General features: G+C 38.4%; 1 protein-coding gene across 2 annotated transcripts in view; it reads right to left on the reverse strand.

Annotated features, from left to right (window-relative positions):
- Positions 1-23,519, reverse strand: part of LOC139155676 (cilia- and flagella-associated protein 47-like) — a 302,888-nt gene that overhangs the window by 141,882 nt on the left and 137,487 nt on the right. For both annotated transcript variants that reach the window (XM_070730919.1, XM_070730918.1), the window contains one exon: positions 8,583-8,677. In XM_070730919.1, the coding sequence (XP_070587020.1) occupies positions 8,583-8,677 (95 nt within the window). The remainder of the gene's footprint in view (positions 1-8,582; positions 8,678-23,519) is intronic.

Genomic DNA, 23,519 nt, shown 5'->3' on the forward strand with positions numbered 1-23,519 from the left:
AGAGTGGGAGGAATCTGGATAACCAGGGAGGGAGAGGTCCACAGGCTGTAGGCCACAACTGAAGGCCACAAGGACCCTGGAGCGCTATTTGGATGTCTGGAGGCCTAACTGTTATTCAAAATGGCGACTGTTTGCCACGTGGAGCAGAGGAGGAATGAAGGAAGTAGGATAGGCACTGGCTGAACTCCGTTAATGTGAAGGAGGTGAAATTCTGGGCTTGTTAAGGTGAATGAACTTAGTTAGAGAAGCTGATGCCTGAAAACAGCTGGCTTTGTTATTCAAAAGCGGAAGCCAAAGCGCTCTGATCGCTCTGTTAGAAGCCAATCTCACAGCATGCTTTGTCTGGCCCCTTGAGAGCTGGGCAGAGGCTTCTCTCCCCTCCTCCAGCAAAGCCATTTCCAGCAAAGAACAAACACCTCCCAATCAGCCCAGATTAAACAAACTCACAATTGGGAGATGAAACAAAGTCAAATTGTTTCTCAAAACACCAACAGTTTACATAGAGAGCTATAGCGTTAGTGTCCAACTCAAATCGACTGAAAACGAAACTGGGGAAGGAATAGCAACAATGACATCACAAGAAGCTTTGGCATGCTCAGTCCAATCAGGATTAACCCATACATGGCTACGATATACACCATGAGGGAAAAAATATAGGCATGGTTTACTTTTGCTTTCTCCTGTGTAGTAATCAATTTGCAACTGTCACTCCAGTATCTTTCTATACTACTGCTGGCCGATATAGATGCTTGTTTATTTTAGCTGAGCAGCTGAGATCTTCATTTTTCCCCCCCAATTTTTTTATTAATTTTCATAAAATAAACAGACACACATACAAACATTAAACATAAAGTGGGGGTGTATTTCCCCCGCTTCTTTTGAAAGTATACATTCAAGTACAAAAAAAAAAGAATACATAATCGAATATATGTTAAATGTTAAAAAGTCTAGTAATTTTGGGTTAAGGTTTTACAAATCTTAAATACAATGTAGATATTAGGTAAAATTCTTAATATGTTGCTTATACGTAAACTAATATAGCATAGTTATCAAAAAATACCTTAAATGTAATGTTAACTACTATACTAATATACCATATTCATCAAACAAAACATTTAAACTAATTTCAACCACTATACGTATATAAACCAAAATTCTTAATATGTTACTTATAGATAAACTACTGTATAATAATCATCAAAAAATACTTTTAAACTAATATTAATATTGTTATCACCTAGGTAAAAACAAATACAAAAAATTAACTAAAAATAAATGTATATATCTTATTTTTTCTTATCTATCCATTTATAAACATTGTTCCATGTTTCATAAAATTTAGTATCTTCTTGATCATTTAATCGTCTTGTCATCATATCCATTTCAGCGCAATCTAATATTTTAACTATAACTTCTTCTTCCTTGGGGATTTCCCCCCCTTCCAATTTTGCGCATATATTATTCTAGCCGCAGTTAATATGTGTATAATTAAGTAAAGAATTTCTTTCTTGTAAGTCTGATTGGTAACTCCTAATAAATGGAATTCCGGGGTATTATCTATATCTTGCTTTACTATTTCTTTTAATATTTTCTCGATCATCTTCCAGTATATTTTAGCTTTACCACATATCCACCATTGATGGTAATAGGTTCCTATATCCTTCTTACATTTCCAGCATAATGGGGATGTTTTGGGAAACATTTTTGCTATCCTATTTGGTGGGAGATGCCATCTATAGAACATTTTGATTTGGTTTTCTTTTAATGAGACTGATTTGGTCATTTTCCAGTTATTAATCCAAACTTTCTCCCATGTTTCTATGTCTATTTCTTTGCCAATATTTCTGCACCATCTTATCATAGTATCTTTTAAAGTCAACTCTATATTTTTATGAGCAATGAGGAATTTATATATTTTCCCTATCATTTTTATTGGATTGGTAGTAATTAGATTGCTTAACAAATTCTTACTTTTATTAAAAATATAAAGAGTTTTATCCTTCTGGTATCTAGATCGAATCTGGGCATAATGCCACCAGTCTATTATTATCCCTTCTTCTTGTAATTTAATCCTAGATTTTAGCTTCATCTGGTCGTTTAGTAGTTCTTTATATCTATAAGATATTTTCTTGTCTTTTATGGACTTTGGATGCGTTATTGCTTCTAAGGGGGCTAGCCATTCTGGGATATTTAAGAAGTGATTTTTCTTTATGTCTTTCCAGACTTCTAGTAGATACTTCCTTAATGTGTGCCTTTTAAAATATGAGTGATTTTTTTCCTTGTCGTACCATACAAATGCGTGCCACCCAAGCATGAGATCATGTCCTTCTAAGTTTAATATTCTTTTGTTCTCTAGAGTTATCCAATCTCTGACCCATGTTAATGCGGCAGCCTGATAATATAATTTCCAATTTGGAAGGCCAAATCCTCCTCTTTCTTTGATATCTTCTAGACAATTTATTTTTATCCTTGCTTTTTTCCCTTGCCATATAAATTTTTTAACTAGGTTTGTCAAAGTTTTAAAAAAAATTCCCCCTGGATTTATTGGAATTACCTGGAAGAGAAATAAAACCTTGGGTAAGATATTCATCTTAATTGTTGCAACTCTTCCTAAAAATGATATTTTCAGGTTATTCCACATTGCTAAATCTTTTTTAATTTCTGTTAGTAATTTTGTATAATTATCATTTTTTAATGTTATTGTTTTCGCTGTTAAATTTATTCCTAGGTATTTTACTTTTTTTACAGTCTTTATTCCAGAAATGCTTTCTAATTTAATTTCTTGTGTTTTGTTCATATTTTTAGTTTAAAAATGTGTTTTACTTTTGTTTATCTTTAAACCTGCTACCTTTCCATATTGTTCAATAGCTTGCAATAAAGTAGGAACTGTTGTTATCGGTTCTTCAATTATGAACGTTAAGTCATCTGCAAAGGCTTGAACTTTATAAGTTTCATCTCCTACAGTTAAACCTTTTATTTTAGGATCCGCTCTTATTTTAATTAATAGAGTTTCAAGAATCATAATAAATAGCAATGGTGATATAGGACAACCTTGGCGAACTCCCTTATTTATATCAAGTGTTGGTAATCGATTATTGTTCAATATTATGTTGGTTGGTTGTTTTGAATATATAGTATCTATTAAGTTAACAAATTTTGGGCCAAATATCATTTTATTTAATTGCATTTTTATGAATATCCAGTTGACGTTATCAAAGGCCTTTTGAGCGTCTAGAAACATTAAAGATGCTGTCTTGCCTGGATATTGTTCATAATACTCTAGTGTGTTTATTACTGTTCTGAGATTATTTTTAATTTGTCTCCCTGGTAGAAACCCATTTTGGTCTTGGTGTATTATTCCATTTATAACTCTTTTGAGTCTGTCTGCATAAATGGCAATAAATATCTTGTAATCTACATTTAATAATGATATGGGCCTATAGTTTTTAATTTTTTCTGGGTCTGTGCCCGGTTTGTGTATTAAAGTTGTCAGTGATTCTGACCAAGATTTAGGAATCTTACCCTCAAGTCTACATAGATTGAAAGTTTCTAACATGTGGTTTCTTATTGTTTCATTTTTTATCTTGTACCATTCTGCCGGTATGGCGTCTGGGCCAGTGGCCTTATTGCTTTTCTGTTTTTTAATTGTTGTTAAGAGTTCTTCCATTGTTATTGGTCCATCCATGGTGGCCTGTTGGTCTTCTGTTATTTGTGGTAATTTTGAAGCTTGTAAGTAGTTAAAGACTTCATCTTCGCTAACATTATCTTTAGCATATAGATCTTTATAAAAATTATACAGAATGTCTGCCTTTCCTTCTGTATCGTATTTTATTATACCATCTTTGTCTTCTAATTTTTTAATTAATTTTGATTGGCTCTGTTTTCTAAGTTTATATGCTAGCCATCTGCCTGGTTTATTTGCGTGTTCAAAATAGTGTTGCTTTGCTCTTTTAATTTTTTCAGTTATTTGGCTTTGTTCTATGATTCTAATTTTATGTTTAATTACATTTATTTCTGTTTTTAAGTCTCTGTTCTTGATGTGTTGCTGCGATAAAAATTCTAATTGTTTTAATTCATTTATTAATTGTACATATTTTAATTTGTTTTCCTTGTTATATTTTGCTATGTAGGATATTGTTAATCCTCTTATGTAAGCTTTGACTGTATCCCATAAGTTCTGTGGAGTGGTATCTGAAGTTTTGTTGATTTCAAAAAATATTTTTAGTTCCTTTTCGATCCAATCCTTATATTTCTTATCATTTAATATGTTTCTATTCATCCGCCAGTTGTTCTGTTTGTTATTCATTCTCATAGAAACCACTATTGGATTGTGATCGGCCCATGTATTAACATCTATCTCTACCTCTCTTATTTGTTCTGCAACCATTTTTGGTGCCCATACCATATCTATTCTTGTCCAAATTTTATGGGGGTTAGAGTAGAAGGTATATTGTCTCTTATGGGGGTGTCTTTCCCTCCAAATATCATTTAACAGTAGTTCCGCTTTCATTTTTTGAAAGGTGTTAGGTAGCAAATTCCTTCTTTTTTTTTTGCTTTTTTTCCTTTTATTGTTATCTCCCCCCCTGAATGGTCTAATTGTCTGTTCGCGATAGCATTAAAATCACCTATTATTAATACATTTTCAATAGCTAGGTCTATTATTGTTTGATGTAAATTTTTATAAAATGTCATTTGATCTTCATTAGGAGCATAGATAGAAACAACAGCTAGAGGTCTAGGTTCAATATCAACTTGTACAATCAATATTCTACCCTCATTATCCTTAAATATTTGTTTGGAATTTATAGAATTCTCAACATACATCACTACACCTCTTTTTTTTTGATCTGCTAATGCAGCATACATTTTTCCAATTTTGGGATTCAACAGTAATTTTTGGTTATTTTTTTTAATATGCACTTCTTGTAATATTGCAATTTGAGCATTTTGATTTCTAATTTTAGAAAAAAATTGTTTCCTTTTCCTTGGTTCATTAAGTCCATTGACGTTTACAGAAAAGATTTTTAAATCCTTACTTGTTGTCATTTAGTAGGTTTTTTGGTTTCTCGCTGAGATTGAACTCTTCTGGCACCTTGGTCCTGCTCTATTACCTGAGCAGTAGCCCCCAGATCTTCTTCTTGCTGGGTTGCTAATTTTTCCCCTGGTTGTTGTTGAACTGGTTGTTGTTCAACCACTTGTTGCTTATCTGTATAGTCCAGGCGGCTGATGCCACTGTTTTCAAAAAAGTACATAGCTTGTTCTACATTTTCCAATTTGTATCTTGTAGAGCGCCATGTCAGAGAAAGACCTTGTGGAATAAGCCAACGGTAAGTTATATTTTCTTTGAACAAAATTCTAGTTAGAAAGTGGTAATCTCTTCTGCTTTCTCTGACGCTTCTTGGAACTTGTTTTAATATTTTTATTTCAACTCCTTGATGTTGGAGTTTGGCATTTCTTGACCAATGGAGTATGTCATCTCGCAAAGTTTTTCTGGTGAATTTGATGTGTATCTCTCTTGGGAGGTTGTGGCGACGAATGTAACTATTCGAAGTTCTGTAAACTTCATCGATTTCTTTCAGTAGTGCTGTGGGATCCTGTTGGAGTATTCCTCCAATAGTTTCGGCCATAGTCATTTTTAAATCTTCATCTTTTTCCTCTTTTATATTCTGAAATCGTAGTCCATACGAAGCACTTTGCATCTCCAACTGAGTGATTGATTCATCATATCTTCTGTATCTTGCATCAGCTCTCCCTTCAAGGTAGTCCATTCTTTTTTCATTTTTGTCAGATTTCTCTTCAACTTTTTTAACTCGGTCATCACTTTCTTGTATTGTTTGTTGGATCTCCTTTATCTGGTCTTTCATCTCTCCCATATCAACTTTCAATTGAGCCATCTCCATTTTAAATTCTGCCAGGTCTGCTTTTATAGCTTCTCTTTGTTGTGTTGCATCCTCTTTTATGGCCTCTCTTTGTTGGGTAGCGTCTTCTTGAGATTTAAACATAAAGTCCTTCAAAGTATTTAGAGTTTCTTGTAGTGTTGCAAAATTAGGCTGCGTTGTTTTGTCTTTGTCTTTGTCCTTGGTAGTCATGGTTAACACCTGGTGCGACGGGGAAGGATGCGGTGACCCTTGTGGAGAGGGAATTGTTGCTGTAGTTTGTTTTTTAACCGTTTTAACAAAGGTTGAGGTACTTGACATTGTCAAATTTGAATCCACTGTTTGAAGTTTAAATTAATTTAAATTAGTTTCAATTTATATGTAGTAAAAGGAAAAGAATTCCTATAAATTCCAAATCTGTTCAATCTATTTTGATAACAATTTCCCTTGAAATATGACTATATATAGCAATTCAATTACCAACAAAATTCAAAGTATGTTGTTATTTTTGAAACTTTAAATATGCAATGCCAAAAGGAGCAGGTGTAAGACTTTTTAAAAAAAAATAAGAGAGAAATAAGAGTTAAAAATAAGTAGTCTGGTAGGAGGGCAAGATAAATAAAAGAAAGGAAAAATATTAGCTATTCATAAAAAATAAAAGAGAGCATAGAAAAGGAAAATTATGAAAAAAGAAAAGGAGAGGGAGAGAGGAGAGAAGAGAAAATTAGTAAAAGGAGTGGAGAGAATTGTTCTAGGGGAGAGAGAAAAAAAGGAGGTGATATTTTAATTCAGCTAATTAAAATAGAGCAGGGAACCAAGGTTTGTTAACAATGCATATGCTTCAAATCAGGTTTCTTTTAAAAATAGCAGTGCACAGAAAAAAAGAGAAAGAAAAGAATCAAAGAGAGATCAGGAAAAAAAGAATAATTATTCAAAAAACACAATATCAGTATTATATACTTATATTCTTCTTATAGGTCCAGTAGTTGTGCTGAAGAGTAAGGGATGTAAATCCAAGTGTCAAAGGATAAAGTTATGTTTAGTTCCAATTTCAAGTTCAAAGGGAAAGTCAAATTAGTAGTTTTCTTGTGCTTAAAATGGAGTCAGTTTATTTTCCAAGTTCAAGACAGGAGCAGAGAAGCAAATCCCAAGATGGAGTCAGGTTAAAATTCGTACAGCAAGGCAGATGTTAAAAAGTTCTCAGCAAATAATCCAAAAGCAATCAGCAAATAATCCAAAGACGCTCAGCAAGTAATCCAAATAGGTTAATCCAGGAGTAAATAGTCCAAAGGAAAGGTTGAATAGATAGTGTTTCAGTTCCTTCTATTTTCCATTTATTTTCTAGTTATTGGGTTATTTCATTATTGTGAAAAAAGACAACCAGATGAGAAAAAAGGCAGCAAGGCTGTGTTCCTCCGCTGTCAGAATTTAAGCCCGGAACACTATGTTTTTAACGATGTATCAAAAACAAATTCTAATCATCGTTACAAATTTCCTTCAGCAATTTAAATTTTCTAAATAGTCATATCAAATTTGAATTATTTTATTAATCCATAAAGTAAAAAGAAATATTTTCTAAGTTCCAAAGTTCAAGTTCAAGATGGAAAAAATGAAAGTGAAAAAATTAGATCCGGCTGTTATTTGCGGATGAATCCAAAAAAAAAGGAAAAAACTTTCACCTTCGCCTTATTGAAAAGGAAAAAACTTTCACTTAGAACTTTCGCAGCGATCAAGTCTTCTGGTTTTAAACATGAAACAAAAAGAGGGGGTTTTTTTTACCTTAGGTCCTTTCTCTGGTGTATTCTTTTTCGGTCAGATTAATTATAATGCTTTCACTTCTTGAGCTTTTTCTTGCTTCCCACTGGGTAAGGGGAGAAAGCGCTGGCCGATCCTCCTAAGCAAGGAGGATCGGTTCTCCCGTCTCCGAAGCTGCGGGGCGAACCGCTGCCTCCGGAGTCTCGGCGACGGCTCCTCGGGCAAAGGGGAGCCCCCTGTTCTGGGATCGGGCCATCCGAGCCCGATCCGATCGCGATTGCGACCTTCGGAGGGGGTAGAAGGGATCTCAAGGCAGAGCGCTGCCAAAGAGATCCCGCTGCGGTCTCCTCCAGACCGGAAGCCCCTGAGATCTTCATATGGTGAATGACTCTACTAGGAAAATATAATCTTGGCATATCCTCTCAATGTTCTCAGAATAATAATAATTTATTGTCATTGTACGTATATTATTATTATTATTATTATTATTAATAATAATAATAATAATAATAATAATAATAATAATAATAATTAGATTTGTATGCCACACCTCTCCGTAGACTCAGGGCGGCTCACAACAGTGATAAAAACAATACATGGTAACAAATCTAATAATTAAAATCTAAAATAACAGTTTCGCATATGCCCAGTTCACCCGTATAATGAAATTCACATAATGCTTCAAGACCAGTCCCAACACACATAGCAATCCCTAAAACCATGCCCCACCCACCATTAATTCCCCACCCTGAACCAATCAAACATCCATACAACAGACCAAGTAATACTGTCCAACAACTTGCTGATGCTGACCCCTACCAGGAATACACACACACACACACACACACTGTCATAATGAGGTAGCCCAACAGGACTTGGGCAGGGAAGATGGAAAATAACATTTTAAAACAATATAAATAGATATAAATATTCACTAAAATATAAACTTACCTCTTTTGGTGTGAAATTCAGAGAACATTCCATAATAGTATTGGCTTCTATAGTCGCACAATATACTCGAGATGTCTCTGATGTATTATGCATATCTATCAGAAAATATAAAAATAATTTTACCAATTATTTGTACTTTTATTTTTACAATAGTACCTTAAATTTCTATTCTGATTTAGGTCCTACAGCAGGCAGAAAATATGTCCAACAGTACAAATAAGAGACTGTTACAGTCTGCACTAGCATTCAAAGATTTAAGAAGATATGGTTGCAGTCATCTCCCAATCACACTATTGGACCCTAGCATTGCCCGCATTCCCCTTGCCTCTTGCTTCCAGTATGACCCATGTGGTGAACATGGAGTGGTTTTCTTGATGACTAGTTTAAAAAGGAACGTAAGCTGCCACAAAGCCAAATAAAACATTTGGTACATGCATTAATAAAGTAACAATTATCTGAAATTAATTGGAGACCACTGTTCCTTGTAAGGTGTGCGGGAGTGCACACAATAAGAAATCTCCGCGCAGTACTTTTCAAGTGCCGCACAGAGTGGTGCAGCAATGGGGAACGAGATTCCCGTCCCTCTCAGCCTCCTCCCCGCTTCCAAGAGTCTCCAAGTTTGTCCTTCTGTGGCTGCTGCTGCTCTTTGCCTCTCCTGCTCCCTCCACGGGAGCCGTTTCTCCCACCATCTAACTTCTTGGATGGAGAGAAATCCTCCTCCGCTCCTCCAAAGACCCTCGCCTGTCTGCCTGCCCCTCTGCAGCCCTCACCTGCTTGCAGCTTCTCCTGCTCTCAGCTCCTTCCAACTTCCCAAGACCTGCTTTCTCTGTCCGTACCCCCCTCCGAGGGTCATCCGGCTGCTTTTTGCAGCCTCTGGGGCCCCAACGTGTCCCGGGAGACAATAGGAAAGAGACACAGGGAGCCCCCGCCAGCCATCCCCACAGCCCCCTCCCCTACATTCCTCTATGCTCAGCCAGTCCCGAAGTTGGGGAGGAGAAAAGGCAACGGGCAGGAGGGGAGAGGGCTCAGACAGATGCCTACCAGCGCTGGCCCTTCCTGACCTGGGGAAGAGGCAGCAGGGCAGGGTTGAATGACAGCTGGGAGGTGCAGCTGCAGAAGGAACCTGGGGAGGGTCCAGGAATCAAAGTCAAATGAAGGACTTTACCCCTTAAATCACTGAAGATTTAATGCCACCATCAAATAAAAGTCAAATGGATGACTTGGAGCCAATCAGGGGACTTGAGTTCTAGTCCTGCCTTAGAAAATGGGCGATTTTGGGCCAATCACCAGCAGAGTTCAAGTGCCACCTTAGTTCTTATTGGAGGGGGATGTGGAAATTGAAAAAATATTCTCTCATTAATTTGGGATACCAGAAGGATATTTGTTGAGGAAAGAAAAAAACACAGTGGAAATTTCTTTACACTTTTCATTTTTTAAGGACCCCTGGAGGGACCAATAGGCAAAAACTAAGCTGTGTGTTCCTTCCCTTATTGAGGGTCCATAGTTCCCTCTAAGCTGAGCAGTGAGCCATGGCTCACTTAAAAATCATCATCAACTCAGAGTTTTCCAAACCTGCCCAGAAGCCGAGAGGGAAAGAGTGAGAGGGAAGGAGAGAGAGAGGAAGAGAGGAAGAGAGAGAAACAGATAGAAAAACGAGAGGAAGGAAAAGAGAAAGAAAAAGAATGGGAGTAAGGAAGAGAGAAAGAAAATCAAAATCTAGTTTGAAACTAGCTCAACTATTTAAGTGGCATTTTCATATTGATAGAGTTGCCCTATTATGAGCTCACTGTTATAGACACACAGTACAGTATTTTATTTTGAAATTCTCTGAGGAAAAAAGGGTGGGTTTTTTATTTGTTTGTTTGTTTGTTTGTTTATTATTTCTGTGCCGCCCAGTCCCGAAAGGAACTGCCACTCAGACACTATACTTTTCCGCCCACCTCAAAAAAAAATTAGAGGGAACACTGCCAGGATCAACAGAAAAAAAACCAAATGGCTCTTCCTTGCAACAATCTGAATGAATGAGATCTTGTGGTCTAGAGGTTAAATCCTGGTGAGTTAGCTGCAGAGAGAAAAAAAGCTGGAACTAGACTGTAGTAATCTCCCATATTTTTCATTATCAGAAAAAATATTTTTTATTTGTTTGTTTGTTTAGGTGTGAAGTACACATCAAAATAAAAACAATCTCAATCTGAAATCCCATACAGCTGTTCTGCTGAACCCATTCTGCAAAAGAGGTTTTGCGAAATCAATCACTGATTTTGTTGTTGTCTTGGGTGACATCTGTGAAAAAAAAATTCAGGTGCTCAGGCATGAAAATGTCCTGCTCAGACCCTGTACTTTTCCGCACACACTCAAAAAAATTAGAGGGAACATTGTTGGACACCCAACTTCAATATTTGCAGCCACGGGCAAAGAGAGACAGATGGTGGGATTGCAGCCCAGCTGGTCACCATCACTGCCATAACGAGGCCCCTAGACTCAGCCCCCATGGTCCAAACTTGTCCTCCAGCGAGCCTGCTCCCCATGCTTCCTATTTGCTGGGGCCATTGGGAGTAGGTGGACGAGCTGCTGCCAGATACCATTGGCCCCCACACACTCACTGCCTCCTGTGCGCATCCTGAGTGGAGCATCCAGCTGGGGTGGACTACGGTAAGAGCAGCAAGGGTTGGTCCCTCACCATCTCCGGGGCAACGCCACGGGCCAAATCTGGATCAATTACGGGCCAGATTCAGCCTGCGGGCCATATAAATTTCTGATCTACAAGGTCATTATAACGAATGTGTGAAAAATCTAAGTGAAAATGTTGATCAGATTCACACTAAATTGGACTGTGGCTTTGACGCAAATCCTGTGGAGATGACTGAGCCTATGTGAGGTGTTTGTTCTTGTTCGGCCTGATAAAGTGGACAGCGTTCTGGCAGCTGTTAGCTAAACCACATCTATTTTAGCTTCCTCTCACCCCACCCCACCCCAAATGAAACAAAACTATTCTGGACAATTGATATCCAGTTCTTGCTTTTGGAGGAAGGTGCTGGAGAAAGTGGCCACATTTTTACAAAGGAACATCCCATGTAATTTTCAAGTTGATATTACTATCATTACTATGGGATGTAAGAACATCAAAAGAATATGTGCAGGATTACAACTAATCTTCATCACATTTAACAGAACATTCTAATAAACATATTAATGGAATTCTCTAAATAAATGCATAAATGTCTATATTTAAATAAAATATATTTTTGTATCTTGTTGGCCGGGATCTCGCGGTATTTTGCGAGATCCTGGCCAGGCCTGGCATTGGCGCAGGCCTGGCCAGGGGGCATGGCAGGCTTGGGGCTTCCTTTTCGCCCCTGGCAACGAGCAGGTGAACACCCGGTGGTGTTCACTGAAGAGCGGTGGCCATTTTGACTGGCCTCGTGGCGTGGCCATTTTAGGGGGGCGAAAAGATCGGGCCTGCAGGCCTCAGCTTCCTCCTTGCAGGTATCCTTGCGGGCCAGTTTGGCCTAACTGGGAGAGGACTCAAGCGAGGGGTGGATCGGCTGCAGGCCTTGATTTGGCTGGGCCTTTTGAGCAACCTGTTGCCCCTCTTTCGTCTTGCTAGGCCCGGAGGGGGGGGTTGGATAGGCCTCCAGGCCTGGTGCGAGGGCTTTGCGGCCTTGCTTTAATTTGAGGACCGGACTCCTTAGCCGGCTCCGCACTCCCCCCATTTGAGAGGGGAGCTTTTCTTTTTCTTTTCTTTTTTTTCAAATATAACAGAAAAGAAAGACATAAACAAAACATATACATACTGTTGTGATTCCGTCTGAGGCCCCTCAGGGAACGGCTGATCCTCTGCCAGCTTCCTGCTCAGAGGGGGAGGATGAGGAACAGGAGGTTCAGGCAGACGGGGAGGAGGAATCTCAGGCTGAGGGAGAGGGAGGACAGCCAGAGTCCCCCGAGGGGGAGCTCTCCCCAGCAAGCAGCCTGGATTCCTTAGATGAAAATGCACAAGCAATCATCAATCTCCGGCAGAGAAGAGCAACACAACGAAGGGGACAATTAGCCAGGTACTTTCAGCACTAAAGAGGCAACAGCTGGGTTTGGGTGTGGTGCTCTCTGGAAAGGCTGAAAAGGCAGACCCACCCTTCCTGGCTTGTGGAGTATTATCTTTGGGAGTCCTGGGACTTGGCTGTGATCTTTGGCGTCTTGGAATTCTGGTTTGTGACTTTGAATACTGAAACCTTGGGGGGGAAAGGTGTGGGTCTTATTCTCTACAGTGGTGGGTGTGCCAGCAAGAAGTCTGCTGTATTGTCTGGCCATCAGGACTCTGCTGTGAAGTCTCATAGCCTGCCTGTTGGGAAGAACAGGTTTTTCTCTGTGTTTATTTTTCAAACTATAAAGTGCTTTTGCTTTTACCAGCGTGTCTGGCTGCTTTTTCCAGTTGGTGTTGAAGTCTGGGGGCACCCAGACAGAACACATACAACATTTGGGAAATGAAAGCTTCCCCACTTCTTTTTTGAATGTTCGATCAGAGAATTTTCCTTTTTCACTTAATATTAATTCTTTTATTTGACGTGTTGCTTTGCTTGAATTTTAATTATTTCTCCATTGTTCTTTCCTTTAGCCAATCGTAGAACTTCTCCCATATTTTATAATAATCTGAATCTTGTTTTCTCTCTAATTTTTTGGACATCCTATCCATCTCCGCACAGTCCAATATTTTTTTTAATTACTATATTTTCTTCTGGTGTTTTGTCTATTTTCTATTTCTGGGCATATGCTATCCTAGCAGCTGTTAATATGTGTATAGCTAAATATCTTACCTCTTTTTTCATTTTTTAATTAAAAATACCCAATAAATATAATTCTGGGTTTTTTTCAAATTCTTCCTTTGTTATTTATTTTAGCCAATCTGTTATTTTATTCCAATAATTTTTTGCTTGTACACATGTCCACTATTGATGATAGAATGTGCCTCTTTCTTTTTTACACTTTCAGCATAATGGGGAAGTTTTTTGAAACATTTTTGAGAGTCTTTCTGGTGGTAGATGCCACCTGTAAAACATTTTTAGTTGGTTTTCCTTGAATGCAGTCGATTTTGTCATCTGCCAATTATTGGTCCATAATTTTTCCCATTTTTCTAGTTCAAGTGTGTAACCAAAATTCATTCCCCAGCAAGAATTTATATATTTTGCCAATTAATTTTTCATCATCTTTTAGGAGTGTCCTGTCCAAATCACCCCTCCCCACCTGGAAACAATGTTCCCTTTTATCTTTTTGGTATGCATCTTTTAATTGTAAATATGTCCACCAATCTATTAATTTGCCGTTTTGTTCCAATTCTTCCTTTGTTTTTATATTTGTTTGTTGATCTAACAGTTCTTTATATCTAATTGTATTTTGGGGCCTGATTAAACTTGGGTGATATGTTAATTCTATTGGCGAAGCCCATTCTGGTACCTTAGTATATTGTTTTTTTATTATCTTCCATGTTTGGATAAGATAATTTCTTAGTATATGTTTTTTAAAATATTTATGTGTTTTGTCTCTTTCGTACCAGAGATAGGCATGCCAACCTAATAATAGATCATGACCTTCTATAGTCAGTATGCATTTATTCTCTAGCATAATCCATTCTTTAATCCACGTTAATGATGTTTTATAGTAATATAATTTAAAATTTGTTAGTCCCAAACCCCCGCTTTCTTTCACATATTGTAGTGTCTTTAATTTAATTCTTGATTTTTTTTACCTAACCATATATAATTTAATATTATTTTATCCAATTCTTTGAAGAAATTTTTATCTGGATTTATTGGGATTGTTTGAAAGAGGTAGAGGAGCTTGGGCAGGACACTCATTTTAATCAAGTTGATTCTACCTACTAATGAAAGTTGTAAACTTCGCCAATTTTTTAGGTCCACTTTAATTTGATTCATTAAACTTGTATAGTTATTTTCTTTTAGTGTCGCTGTTTTAGCTGTAAGCCAAATTCCCAAGTATTTAACTTTTTTAACTGCTTGCATATTAGTAATCTGTTCCAAATGTTTTATTTGTTTTTTTGTACAATTTTTAGTTATAATTTTTGTTTTTTGTTTATTTATTTTAAGTCCTGCTACTTCGCCAAAATCTTCAATTTGTTTGATCAGTTTTGGTGCAGTCATCAATGGTTCTTCAATTATAAATACCAAATCATCTGCAAAGGCTTGGACTTTGTAGATTTCTTTTCTTATTCTTAGGCCTTTTATTTCTTCATTTTCTCTTATTTTTACTAATAATGTTTCCATTGTTAATATAAACAGAAGTGGAGAAATAAGACATCCCTGTCTTACTCTTTTCTCAATTGCAAATTTTTCTGTCTGCTCTCCATTAATTATAATTCTAGCATTTTGTTTAGAATATATTGTATTTATTAAATTTATAAAGTTTTGGCCAAATTTCATCATTTCTATTTGTGTTATAAATGTCTAATTTACATTATCTAAAGCCTTCTAGGCATCAAGGAAAACCAATGCCATCTGTTTCTCAGGGTGTTCCTCATAATATTCTAATACATTTGTTATTATCCTCAAATTGTCTCTAATTTGCCTCTTGGGGAGAAAACCATTTTGGTCTCAATGTATTAATTGATTCAAATTTTTTTTTAACCTTGTTGCATAAATTGTAATAAATATCTTATAGTCTGTGTTTAATAGAGATATGGGTCTATAATTATGGATTTTCTCTTTTTCTGTTTCTGTTTTGGATATAAGTGATATTAACGCTTCTGACCATGTTTGGGGTATCTTTGCGTCTTGGGCTATTTGATTGTAGATTTCCAGCATATTATTTTCTAATATTTTTATTTCTTGTTTGTATAGTTCTACTGGTATACCATCCATGCCTGTTGCTTTATTATTTTTTTGTTGTTTTATCGCTTCCTGCAATTTGACTAAGGTAATTGGTCTATATAATTCTTGTTGTTGCTCTTCTGTTAATGTTTTCATATTTGATAATTCGATATACTTTTCTATTTCTTCCTTTTTTACTTCTTCATGCGTGTATAGTTTCTTATAAAATTGTACTGCTATTCTTTTCTTTTCGTCTTTATCATATTTTATATTGCCTTGTTCATCTTCCAGTCTGTCTATAATTTTTCTTTCTTTTTGTTTTCTTAATTTATGTGCTAGCTATCTATCTGTTTTGTTGGCTTGCTCAAAATATAATTGTTTGGCTGCTCTAATTTTATCTTCTATTTCTTCCTGATGTAAGAGGTTAATTGCATGTCTAATTTGGTCTTTTTTCTCCTTAGTTTTTTTACTTTTTGGATTTAGTTGTAATTCTGTTTCTATTTGTTTTAATTCTTGTTCCAATTTTTCCTGTTTAATTTTTTTTGTTTATGTTTCATTGCCATTTATGATGTTGTTAGACCTCATATATAAGCCTTTGTCGTATCCCAGAGTGTTTGTGGTGTAATGTCTTCAATTTTGTTTATTTCAAAAAAATATTTGTAATTCTTTCTCTAACATTTCAATGTATTGCTTTTCCTTTATTATTTTTCTATCCATGATCCATTTTATTTGTTTTTTGTTATTTTCCTTTCTCCAAATTAGTGATATTGAATTATGATCCGCCCAGGTATTTGATTCTATTTCTATTTTTATAATTTTTATATGTTGCCCATACCATGTCTATACGAGACCAACTCTGATGTGGATTTGAATAGTATGTATATTGTTTATCTTTATCATGTTTTTCTCTCCAAGAGTCTTTCAAATTTAGCTCTTTAACTATATCCCAAAAGGTTTTGGGGAGATTTTTCTTTTTTTTAATTTTTCTATTCCCTTTGTAATCTAATTTCTTACCTGATACCGCATTAAAATCTCCTAGCAAAATTATATTTTCCAAATCTAATTCAATACTTTTTTCATGTAGTTTTTTATAAAATTCAAATTGATTCTCATTCGGTGCATAAATTACTATTAATGTTAGGGGTTTCTGATTCTTTTCCAATTCTATTATTAAAATTCTACCTTCCATATGTTTATATATTTCTTTAGAATTAATCATTTTTTTCACATATATTGCTACCCCCCCTTTTTTTGTCTGCTAGAGAAACATGAAGTGTCCCTAATTTCTTATTCTCTAATAGATCTACATTTTGTTTACGTATGTGTAATTCTTGCAAAGTAATCACGTCCATTTTAAATTTTTTTAGTTTTGTAAATATTAATCTTCTTTTATTAGGATTATTGAGTCAATTTACATTGATCGTTATTATTCCTATATCTTCTGACATTAATTATTGGTAGTATTTCCGGTTCCTTGTTTCTCCTAGATTTCTCTCCCATTGTTCCTCCTTTTGTTCCTGTCTTCTTCCTTCCACCCTTAGTCTCTCTCTTTCTTCAAGTGATTCTTCCTCCTCCCGACTTGTTGTCTCCAATTCCTCTCTACTACCCCTACTTTCTTTACTGACTTGTTCTTCACAAAGTAAATCATTTTCTTCGCAGAATTGTCTTGCTTCCTCTAGTGTGTTTAGTCTAACTTTCTTTTCAAGATATCATCATCCTTTCAGGTAGAAGCCACCTAAACATTACATTCCTATGGATCAGTTTTCTCACCAAAAAGTGATATTGTTTTCTGATTTCACGAATCCTATGTGGCACTTGTTTCAGAATTATTATTTCTTTCCCTCTATAGGCTATCGATTGGCTGCGGGACCATTTATATATTTTATCTCTAGTTATCTGTCTGGTAAATTTAATATGTACTTCCCATGGTAGATGGTGCCTTGTATAGTTCGTATGTACACAATATAATTCGTCTATTTCCCGTGCCATCTTTTGTTGATCTTTATGTAGGATTTTTGCTAAAATTTCTTTCATTTTTTCGCCTCCATTCTCGTCTTTCTCTTCGATTATATTTTGAAATCATAAACTGTACGAGGAGTGGTCTAATTCCAGTTGTGCAATAGATTGGTCCATATTTTTGGTTGGCATCTCACTTTTCTCTTCTATCCTTTCTACCTTCTTTTCTACCTTTTCTACCTTCTCTTCTATTACCTTTATTTTTTGTACATTTTCCTTTAATGTTTGTTGCACATCTACTATTCTTTCATCAATTCCCTTGATCTTTTCTTTCACTTCTCCCATTTCTGTCTTTAATTCTTCATGTTGTTTTTTAGCTTCTTCTCTGTTGCCTTCTAGTGCTTTTGTCATTGTATCTTGTAGTTGTATTATCATGTCTTGTATTGATTGCAGGCTAGTTGCAGAGCCTGGTTTATCTTTTGTTAACATAGTATCTAATGTCTTTTGATGTATTGGTGAATCTATGTTTTGCTTTTTGGTGGTCTTCATTGTTGTAGTTATACTAGTCATACTTAATGAGCTTCTTAAGTTTTTCCACAATATCATAAACTTATAGTCAAAATTATGCCTTACTTATAGATGTTAATCAATATTAAATAATTACACAATTTTATCAATTCCCTCAAACTTATATATTTAATCTTTACTTATAACGTTAAATTACTTGCAATTTCAGTATAAGGAAAAGAGAAAGAAAAGAACAGAGAAGAAGGAAAAGTAAGGGAAATATAGGCTACAATATTGAATTTATAAGTTTTCTTTTAGATGAGTAGATATTTAATACAGTTGCATATAATTAATTGATATTAATAGGTAATCAATATACAATAAACGATCTTAACTTATTTCACTATTTACTTATTGCAGTACTAACTACTTTAACTAATGTAACTTTTTACTAAATATAATATAATGAATATAATATATAATATTTTCCTAAAGGTAATAGTTATAAGTAATATATTTTACAGGAAAAAAAAACAATTTATAAGGAATTTCAGGACAAATTTAATCTAAAAAGGAAGAGATTTAGAGGGGTTAAAATTCAAGCCGGGAGGAAGGAAGAGAATATTTAATTGTTCATATCAGAAATACAAAAAATAAGTATTCAAAAGGAAAACGAATAGAGAAGGAAAGGAAAAGGAAAGAAGAACGAAAGAATCCAAAAGAAGAATGAGAATGAATAAAAAGATAGAAGTGGGAAAGTGGAAGAGGGGGGGAAAAAGAATAAAAAGGGGAAATAAAAAACAATACAAAAATAAAAATTAAGGGCAAATATTACAATGTCCAAAAATTAACTAGTCGCTGGGTAAAATAAGTAAAGTCCAGTTCATAGAATGACAAAAATAAAAATCAAAATGAAAAAATTATATATAAAATTTTTGTATGTATAAAAATATTCCAAAAAAGGCGAAACAAGGAAAAAGGAAAAAAGGAAAAAAGAAGGAAAAAAGGAGGGGGGAGGAAATTCTTAATATATTTCGGTCTTTAACTAGTCCACGGAAAAAACAAAAACTTAAATGGCGAGACAAAGAGAGAAGGAGGAACAATTAAAAAGAAAAAACTATCCAATCCGGAGAAAAGAGGGAAAAAGAAAAAAAAAGAAATTCTTGATATCTTTGTCTGTCAAAAAACTTCTATATTTTTAGCATTTTACCGAAACCCGATCTCTCTTTCTTCCGCTATTCCAATAACTTTCGTTTTCTGCCCAGTCAGTCTCTTGATGTAATTACGTTGCAATGGCGTCCGCAATCAGTAGCTTCCTGTATACTTTCCCTTTCTTCTTTCTAGTTTCCGTTTCTTGCTATGAGTATTTAGTCTCCCCCTCGATAAATCTGCAAGATACTAGATCTTCTTTCTTTATTTTATTTACTTATAGTCCACGGAGGGGGAGAGAAGAAAAAATAAAGGCAAAAAGAACAAGAATAACAAAAAAAAATGGAAAGCTGGATGATTAATGTGTTGACAGTTTTCCAGCATGCGATTTAAATCTCTTATGTCTTTTTCTGGATTTTATCAATTGCGGTCACTCCAATTTCTCTATTCTTTTTTGCCTTTAGTATTAAGAGTTTAAACAGTACCTGGGGTTACTCGATCCTTGTGGAATCTCGATTATTTTATGATGTATCTTGTTTTCTCTGATCTACTTTCTGTCACTCTTCGTTTTCCTGCTATGTGGGCGCTGCTGCTTCGGCTGGCCATCGGAGCGCCGGTTCTTTTCTAATGACGTTTTGGGGTTTATTCCTCGCGCCCCCCCCCCCCGGGCAATGGGGTGTTGCCCTGTGGGCTACAGATACTCCCCTTCAAAAATCAAGACCCTCCGAGCCCGATCGTACCGAAAAAGCGGTACTTCAAAGGAAAAAAGGAAAGTGTACCAGCGGAGCCCTACTCTGACACTTCCTAACGCAGTCGCGTCACCACTGGAAGCCAAGAGGGGAGGTTTTCTATAGGGTAGTTAACACTTAGTTAAGGTAGGGAATAAGGGTACTTGGGCATGGCCCTTAAAAAACAAAAGGCCTTGCCTCTCACCCCAGAGCCGTCTGCCCAGCTGCAAAAGGTTTTATGGCCCTCGGTCAGGGCCCGGCTGGCTAGTGAAGAGACCCAGAATAGAGCCAGGACGGCGGTGGGTAGGCCCCAGGAACCACTGGCGGGTGATTCACTTTTACCTGCTCATTCCTGGTCCAGGGTGAGCATCTGGACGAGCTGGACGAGCCAGGTGGCAGTCCATTTATGGGCTGGGAGGAGTGGCTCCTTCGGCTCTGGCAGCTCTTGGTAGACCCCCGAGTAACACAGAGGCCCAGACCGGGCAGGAGTCATCTCTGGCTTCGGCATCGGGAGCAGTCTCCACGGGACCTTTTTCAGGGGCACCTGGAGCCATGGTGTCATGTGAGATGGTCATGCAGAATCACTACACACTGCCCCTCCCATTGCCTGGACAGGGTTTTATACCCCCGGCTTTGGGGAGCAGTGCCACTGCCTATACCAGGATTTGCCCTGCCCTTACCTGTAATCAGGTTTGGGCTACACCAGCTGCTTCAGCCGCAGTAACCCAGGCCTCCACGGCACCCACAGCCCCTCCGTCCAGAGCTGGTGAGAGGGCCGTGGCAGCAGTTACTGCGCCAGATCCCTTGGCTTCCATTCGTGCCGCTGCCATCCCTTGGGGGTTGCCTTCCCCCCTCTTAGGCTTTCGCCTGCACCCCTCTGTTAGGGAGCGAATTTGGAAGGGAGAATATGTGGATTTGTTCTCCCTTTTTAATCGTGAAGTGCCTAAGAAGGACAAAGACGAAGAGCCGAAGACTGACCAGCCTAAAAAGGTCAAGATGGATAGGCGCTTCAGCTTATGGCTGTACACCTATTTGACCTATATGTTGGTGGTCATTGAGAGGGAGCTTTTTCGGGCTGCCTCCATGATTAAGTATATTGATCTCATTACCCAGGCTCACTACGAGTATGGGGGTACTGCATGGTTGCAGTATGATGAGTCTTTCTGGATGTGTGTGGCAATTGAATGCACCTTGCCATGGGACATAGTGGTCCCTGATTTGTGGTTCCATGCCACACAGCTTGCACGGGCAGGAGGCAGCGAGTGCACTGACAGTGGCCACTATATGAAGGCCAAGCCGGTTGCAACTCCAGCAGTACGTACTGGGTTTGGGGCGGGGGCGAGGGTCGCTCCCCAGTGTCATGATTTTGCAGCCAGGGAGACTTGTTTTTGCCCCTCATGCAGGTTTAGACATGCATGTGGGAATTGTGGGGGCTCCGACGCCACCCACGCTTGCCCTAAGCCCAAGGGCCCCAAGAATGGGAAGGACAGGTCTGGACCGTCCAAACGTCAGCCTTCTCCTGGGGGGAAAGGGCCCCAGTCCAGTTAGGCTTGAAGTGGTAGAAGCTATGTTGAGGGATTACCACCTACGCAGAAGCACGGCTGCGATTCTGCAGGGTTTCCGGGATGAGTTTCGGATACCCTATTTTGGACCTAGGAGGGCCTTCATGTCCAGCAACCTTAAGTCGGTGGTTGGATATGAGAATATTGTTAGATCCAAGATCCAGAAGGAGGTGGCCGAGGGCAGGGTTTTGGGCCCTTTTGCTTGCCCACCTTTGCTTGCCCTCTGGGTTTCACCTTTGGGGGTGGTCCCCAAGAAGGCCTGTGGTGAATTTCGGTTGATTCACCACTTGTCCTTCCCCAAAGGGGAGTCAGTGAATGATTACATTCCTGACGAGCTTTGTTCGGTCCACTACGCGTCTTTTGACGCGGCAGTTGCAATGGTTAGGAAGTGTGGTGTGGGAGCCTTGATGGGCAAATGCGACATCAAGTCTGCCCATACACCCGGATGATTTTGACCTCCTGGGTTTCCACTTTGAGAGTGGCTATTATGTGGACCAAGCATTGCCTATGGCCTGATCGGTATCTTGCTCCCTGTTCAAGAGCTTTAGTACCTTTCTGGAGTGGGCTCTCAGAGCCAATCCAGGTCAGGTTCGGTAATTCACTACCTTGATGATTTCTTGATGGCCGGGCTGGCGCATTCCAAGCAGTGTTTGGCTCTGATGTCGGTATTTGGAGCCCTTTGCGCTCACTTGGGGGTTCCTTTGGCCCCTGAAAAGACCGAAGGCCCTGCCACCAGGATTACCTTCCTAGGTATCGAATTAGATTCTGTTGCACAATCTTGTAGATTGCCATTAGAGAAGCGTCTTAAGATCCAAGGTAGAATAGACCAGGTTTTAGTGAGCCGTAAAGTCACCCTTCACCAACTCCAGGAGTTGGCTGGGTTGCTTAATTTTGCCTGCTGGGTGGTGACCTCCAGCAGGGCCTTTTCGCGTTGTTTATATACAGCAATGAAGGGGCTTCGCTTGCCCCATCATTGGACGTGTCTGCATGCTGGGGTCAGGAATGACTTTAATGGTCTCTCCTTCTGGAGGCAGGAGCTTCTTTTGGAAGCTGAGTTGCAATTGTGTTCGGATGCCGCAGAGACTCGTGTGTTCGGAGTGATTTTGGGAGACCAGTGGTGCTATTCCATGTGGCCTCCTGAGTTGAGGGCCTCTTCTATTGTTAAGGATTTGACATTTTTAGAATTCTTCCCCCTAGTGGTGGCTTTAGAGTTCTGGGGGGAACAATTTTGGGACAAGACTGTACATTTCTGGTGTGACAACCTTGCTGTTGTCCATGTTGTGAATGCTCTATCTTCTAAGAATGACAGGGTTATGCGGCTTGATCGCCGTTTCGTGCGCAGGTCTTTGTCCTTAAATGAGTTGTTTTTTGGCCTCTCATGTCCCTGGGCTTGAAAACGAGATGGCTGATGCCTTGTCCCGTGGTCAGTTGTCCAGGTTCCGAATGCTGGCACCGGGGGCTTGCGCGGCAACAGAGGCTTTCCCTCGCCATTTGTGGAGCCTAGGCGGGCTCCAGAGCAGTGGAGGATCGAGACAGACATGGCCATGACGCCTCTCACTAGTGCCCAGTACACAGAGGCCATACCAAAACTCAGATAAGGAGTTTTGGGAATTTCGCCAGTCTAACGGCTATTTACACAACTGGCCCATCCCTGTCGATCACCTGATAGAATTCTGTGTCCTGCTTAAGCAGCGCAGTCTATCGGTCAAAACTATTAGGAGTAGGCTTGCAGGCTTGGCGTTTCTCTCCAAGACCCATGGGTTTTCTGATTCATCCGGGGATTTTCGTATACAAAAAATGCTAGAAGGGTGGGTCAGAGAGCAACCCGGGCCCTCAGTAGACTGTAGACAGGCACTGACTTTACAACAGCTCTCCAACATTAACAGAATTTGGATTGAGCTGTGTGCCTCTGTCTATGAAGCCCACCTTTTTCAGGCAGTGGCTAGTGTGGTTTTTTGGGGCCTTACGGGTTAGTGAGGCTTTAGCCTCCTCTCGTGGAGACAGGTCACTGCGGGCCTTACAGTTTGCGGACCTTCGGTTCGAAGGCACCAGTGTCTCTCTTCTGGTTAGGCAGTCCAAAACAGACCAATTAGGAAGGGGGTCTCAGATAATCTTAGCAGCAGCCGCTGACACGGCTGTCTGTCCAGTGGCTGCCCTTTCCTTGTATTGTAATCTGCGAGGAACGGGACAAGGGTATCCTTTTAGCCATCAAGATAGCTC

The sequence above is a fragment of the Erythrolamprus reginae genome, unplaced genomic scaffold (assembly GCF_031021105.1).
Source record: "Erythrolamprus reginae isolate rEryReg1 unplaced genomic scaffold, rEryReg1.hap1 H_44, whole genome shotgun sequence".
In the NCBI taxonomy this organism is placed as follows: Eukaryota; Metazoa; Chordata; class Lepidosauria; order Squamata; family Dipsadidae; genus Erythrolamprus; species Erythrolamprus reginae.